The sequence below is a fragment of the Trachymyrmex septentrionalis genome, unplaced genomic scaffold (assembly GCF_001594115.1).
Source record: "Trachymyrmex septentrionalis isolate Tsep2-gDNA-1 unplaced genomic scaffold, Tsep1.0 scaffold83, whole genome shotgun sequence".
Lineage (NCBI taxonomy): Eukaryota > Metazoa > Arthropoda > Insecta > Hymenoptera > Formicidae > Trachymyrmex > Trachymyrmex septentrionalis.
The window spans coordinates 2,899,536-2,905,300 of record NW_017306018.1 but is presented as its reverse complement, the minus strand read 5'-3'; the positions used below and the strand labels follow the sequence as shown (position 1 = coordinate 2,905,300).

Genomic DNA, 5,765 nt, shown 5'->3' with positions numbered 1-5,765 from the left:
TATAAATTAACAAACAATTAATAAATATTCACTTTTTTTTTTATATTATATTTAAAGTAAAATTTTATTTTATTTTTGTTACATTGTATATTGTTTAATTCATGTAAATCGCACTAAGTATGTCAATTTTAATATAATTTAGTATAATACGTTGAGATCTTTCTACGTTGCTTCATAAATATAAATCCTAAAGATATTTACAAAAAATTATATCATAAAAATATAGCAATTATAAGAATAAAGAAAAGGAATTTTGTTATGTACAACTTAAAAAAATTTCCTAAACTTTATTTATCTTCTTGCATTTTTTTCAATTTTAATTATTTTTCCTAAAGAAATATATTTTTTAAATATTTCGATGACGTTCACAAAATTAACAAAGTTGTTAATCAAATGACTCTACAAAAGTGATGTGATTAAAAAGGTAAGAAACGAAACAAGAGAGATCAGAATAGGAAAAAAAATATCTTAGATACATATAAAGAAAGATATCTGATATCCTTGGAATAACTAAATATAGGTATGAAAAAAACTTGTTAAATATTAAACCTCGTACTCAGAACTGACCGCATGATATCTCAAAACCGAGTTGTCTAATCGATTTCAAACGTTATCAAATAAATACTTTTCCATCTTCCAATCTTGATTTCAAACTTTATCAAATAAATATTTTTCCATCTCCCAATCTTACGTTTAATTTAATTCCTTCAAAATTTAAATTTTCGTTAAAGCAAAAATGCGAATTTTTTTTGTAAGTGCTATTTTGTTATTTTTATGATTGTAATATAGCATTAAATTATATCAAATAACTGAGAAATAATCATGGATATCATAAAGCAAAATTATTTTACATTTTCGATATTATTATTTCTATGCTAATCAACAATTGAAATATTCGGATTTACAGGATTTCTGAGTACTCACATCAGCCATATTAAATCGTGATGATAAGCAAGAAATGATACGACTTTTCTTGCATGCCAAAATAGAAAGAGTAAATAGAGAGAATTTGGATGAAATAAAATATTGAGAGTGCTTTAAAACACTTGTAAAAATGGACCGAGACTGTATCTTTACTTTCCTGTGAAAGTCAGTAAACAGTCATAAAGTGCATCTACTAGTTTTTACTCAATCATACGCATATGCGTAACTTATTTTCTTTTGACTATTTACTGACTTTCACAGGGGAGGTAAGGATAGTCTCGGCTCATTTTTACAAGTGTTTTAAAGCGATCTCATCATTTCCATTTCATCCAGATTCTCTTTATCTACAAATGGCATGCGAGGAAAGTCAACGTAATGTTATTTCTCGCTCATGACGTCATAATTCAATATGGCTGAGATAACTATTCAGGAGTGACTGTTTTTAACAATAAATGAGCAATAAATGAAAAAAAAAACGTTATGAAGATTTGATTTTTAAGTTTGCAAAAATTTGTAAAAATTATTTATTTTGTGTTAGAAGATAAAATCTTTTTGCATTTTAACGTAATGTATAATATGAATGTAATGTGTAATCTTACTATTACGCTTACCATTGCGAATCCACTAAGAAGTTCAGATGTGGTTGCAGTTGCTTTTAGCTTCGCTCTGCTCATGTGAAGTCTCCTCCACGAAAGGTTCTCGGGCCCATCCTGATCGTCAGTTTCATTTTGTGAGAACGGTGCCGGCGGTGCCGGCGGCGGCGGCGGCGACGAGATCTGCGATCCTGCACATGTACAGCAACACGTGTACGCCGGTGTACTATTGCCTAAAATGTAACTGTTGGAGTGCGGACTGGGATACGAAAGATTATTGATTGATCTCATGTCCAGAGACACGTATCTGTTGTTATTGTGCCTATTTCTCGATGATAAAACCAACTCGGTCTGAGTAGGATATAACGTGCTTCTGGAGCTATGCGTGGAAAAGCTCAATTCGCTCATCTGTTTGGGAATCTTGGTCGATAAATATGCCAGGGACATCGGCCTCAATGTTCTCTGTCTATGATCTCCAGCGCAAGGGAGCCTCCACGAGATATCGCTCTGAGTCGATTTGTTAAATTTGCTACTTTTCACGTCCTCTCCTATATCGCTGAGCGAGGTACTCGCATTTAATCTCGCATGACCTACGATACTCGGTGTTTTCTCGTCCTGGATGCTGTCAACGAAAGCGCTCATCTTACTATATACGTATACGGCTCTTCCCGTGGCAGTAGAGTATTGTAATAGTATTGTGTAATAGAGGAAATCCCACGATTATTCCTTCGAGTGTTTACGCATTCGACGCATCGTTCGTGACTATCACTTTTTGAGCACGAGATATATATGTATATTAAGCGATTCGATTGGATACTTAAAAGCATGCAGGTATGTCAAGGTATATTACACCGTACACGCAATTCACTTCCAAGTTACTGTTCCCACAAAGTTTTATATGCGATCACATAATCGTTTGAATTATAAATTCTTTCCGACATCGATTTATACATTATTTTATTGTCGCGTTATCGCAACAGTCAAGTGCATTATATTCATGCGTTATATTCATGCCTATCACGTCGTTATATCGCTGTCCGCTGACCACGAGAGCTGACACGTTATTGTTATCTCTCAAGACGTAGGGTAGGTTCAAAGCGTCGGCGAGACATGCATGTGCGGCGATGGATGCATGTGGGTCATGTTACGTGCAGCCTATACCTGCACGTACTCCACGTACACAGAGTACAGAGCGGCTGCGAACTCCTGCAGAGCTCCGGAGCTCCGATCGAAGACTGAAAGATCGCCTAGTCAAAGTACGAACATGACGTACCTGTCTGAATCATAACAATAGTATTAATTACCTTCGAGCCATATCTCTAGCGAAATAATAACCGACCGTGTGGCCTCCCGCGCGTATCCATCTATCTACTGCGATTGTGTGAGTGCGTGCAGACGATGCGCGATTCAATTCATCTCACGTGCTCACGCTAAGATATGAGACGGTATCAATGTTGCGGCCAATGACGTTTGAATTCTTTCTGTCTTTGTAGAATGACGATAAGACGATTGCAACGATAGAAATCCGTCGGACATTGCGAATTGTCAAGCGATGACGAATCGCCGAAGATCGCTCATACCGGAAGATAAAGTGTTGTGTAGAAAATGCACAATCATATCAAATCTAGGCTCGGATTCTTCCTAATTACCCGTTGTCGAGTTCTCTTCTTTAGAATCTGCGACATTGGGATTGATTATACCGTCGCGATTATACCGTCGCGACATTAGCGTAAGAAAATCAGTCCTCCTCCCCCGTAAAAACATATGGCGTGGAGTAAATAGCAGTATTATTTATTTAGAAGAAGCCTGCATTCTGACAGGCGGAATTAATCATCTGTATGCCACGTTCTGTATACTTCGTTCATATGTTTACTATGTAATCATCGAAATATGCGAAGGCTTTAGTTAGTATAATATTGTATATAACGTTCGTCGCGCGGACTATACCTCAGGCAGTTTAATTATTTTACTTTTATTTTTCTCTGCAAGCGGGGATTATAGCTTCAAGTAAAAACTCGCGATTATGATTTCCGCAGACAATTTTGTATTCGAACGCCGTTGACTCGTTTGCCTTTATTTTTTCTAACGTAGGATATTCCGATGGGTCATCACGCGCTTCTATATTGCAGCGCCTGCGATGTGGGACGAGATAGCAAAATGTTATTAATCAAAATAGACAATGTTACGATGCCACATATCTATATTATAGTTACCGCAATTTTAATAACGAATTCTTTTATGATGAATTTGAGTATATAAGTATTTTCTTAGCAACACGTATGACGTCGGAAAAGATCATTACTTATCACGTTTTGGCATTAGATATTTTTATAGGGAAAATAAAATTCGATGAAAGAAAAGTTTATTTTAAGTTAATCAAACAATATAATTTTGTTTATTTTTTGAAACATTTAGTTCTTGCCTTTTCTAATATAATAAAGTCTTCCTTCTTCAATCATTAATAATTCGATGTCTATAAATATTAATGTATATGTATATTTTATATATTTTTAGTATTATCGGTTTGTAAAACGACAAATCTATTAAGTGATTTATAATGATTTAAAAAACTAATTTTGACTCCAATCATATTTTTCAGTCTAATTATAATAAATTACTATTCGTGAAAAATTGGATAAGTAACCGATTGCGTTGGTGATATAATGTGTACTTGCGGAAGTGTACAACATGTATTCTTGGTAATACTATATAGTGTATTGGAGGATCGTCACAAATAACAACAGCGAGACTATAAAATATTGCAATGTGTAATATAATATTTATGTGAATAATTTTACGCCACTATAGCATTTCGCAGAGTTAAATTAATGTATTTCGCGAAAAGAAAGGTACCCCGATTCTCCGCCTTTCACGCATCGACCTTTTGCAATTAAACTGGTTTTAGTGTAGCGATTAACAAAAATGCAATTCGCTGTAACCCACGTGTACAAATATACGCTTTTATTATAATGCTATATAATGTTTATGATATTTTGTTTCCTAATTAAATTACTTTCTTTATGTAAATAGTATGTATTTACGTTTTTCTTTCTTAAATATATTCCAATACAAAAATGTTGGTATTTTAGAAACTATTTACAAATATTTTATTGAAATGTTTAGCAACAAATCTTGAAATTCATGTATATGTAATGCAATAACTTTGGATACTTTGATATATTAATAAAAATAAAATTATTGGAGAAATCGAAGAACAACAAGTTATGCAATATGTGTCTTCATGTGTATAAAAGTTACGTGGCTATTTGCGTGACAAAAATGCTGAAAAAATCCTGTAATAAATGCGTGACAAGATCGTAGTAAGTATAGCATATACTAACGGTAGAATTGAATAGTCTATTAAAACTAGAATTTTGTACATACGCGTAAAATATGTATTTTTAAAATAAAAACATATACTTCCAAATTATTCCAACTTTTGAGCATAATATTTATTATTTAATAATTAAGTCTTCTAACTTTGATAAGTTAATTATTATGATCATTTACTAACCTGTAACACTATATGTATGTATATTATTGAGCGTTCAATTTGGTTCATGTAACGGTTTTTGTTTAGTATTTGTAATGCAGAATCATGTATGTAATATAGAAAATGAATAACGCGCTGAATGAATTATTCAACGTGTTAACTTATTTATATAATTATTAAACGTGTTAGAACAACGTATTAATTGTTCAACGCTTTTCTTTGCTACCATGAAATTGCACCTTTATAGTGAATCATTATTTTTCACTGAAAATTGGAAAACCCAGCAAACGAGAATGGATTGAAATAAATTGAAATGGATTCAGATTTTCAGAAATATTGATTCACGAATGTTAAAATGAATGCTTTTCAATCCTGAAAATAAAATAAATACATTTTTATTCATTTATAAGAATTGCACGGAGCATATCTCTACGCCTTCCAATCTAAAAATAATATTAGTTTTTTCTGTGCGTTGTGAATACTATTCACATTTCCTATTCAATTCGAAATTTTGAATAGGAAATGCAGTTTTTCAATCCAATTGCATTTAATTGAATCTAATCAAATCCAATTGAATCCAATTAAATCCAAAAAAAAATATTCTCTATTTAAAATACGCGCATTTGGATAAAAAAAAATTTCAATCCATTTTAATCCATTCTCATTTACTACGGGATATATAAATCCTCGTATAAGCTATAAATTGAGCGAACATCACCAATTTTGATCTTTTTTCGTTCTTTTTATCGTGATTT

General features: G+C 32.6%; 1 protein-coding gene across 1 annotated transcript in view; it reads right to left on the bottom strand.

Annotated features, from left to right (window-relative positions):
- The window catches only part of LOC108754957 (protein orai-2-like), a 4,721-nt gene extending 2,238 nt beyond the window's left edge, over positions 1 to 2,483 (bottom strand). Inside the window, exon 1 of the mRNA XM_018497637.1 lies at positions 1,536 to 2,483. Coding sequence (XP_018353139.1) covers positions 1,536 to 2,159 — 624 coding nt within the window. The 5' untranslated portion in view covers positions 2,160 to 2,483. The remainder of the gene's footprint in view (positions 1 to 1,535) is intronic.
- Positions 2,484 to 5,765: the final 3,282 nt, after the last annotated feature.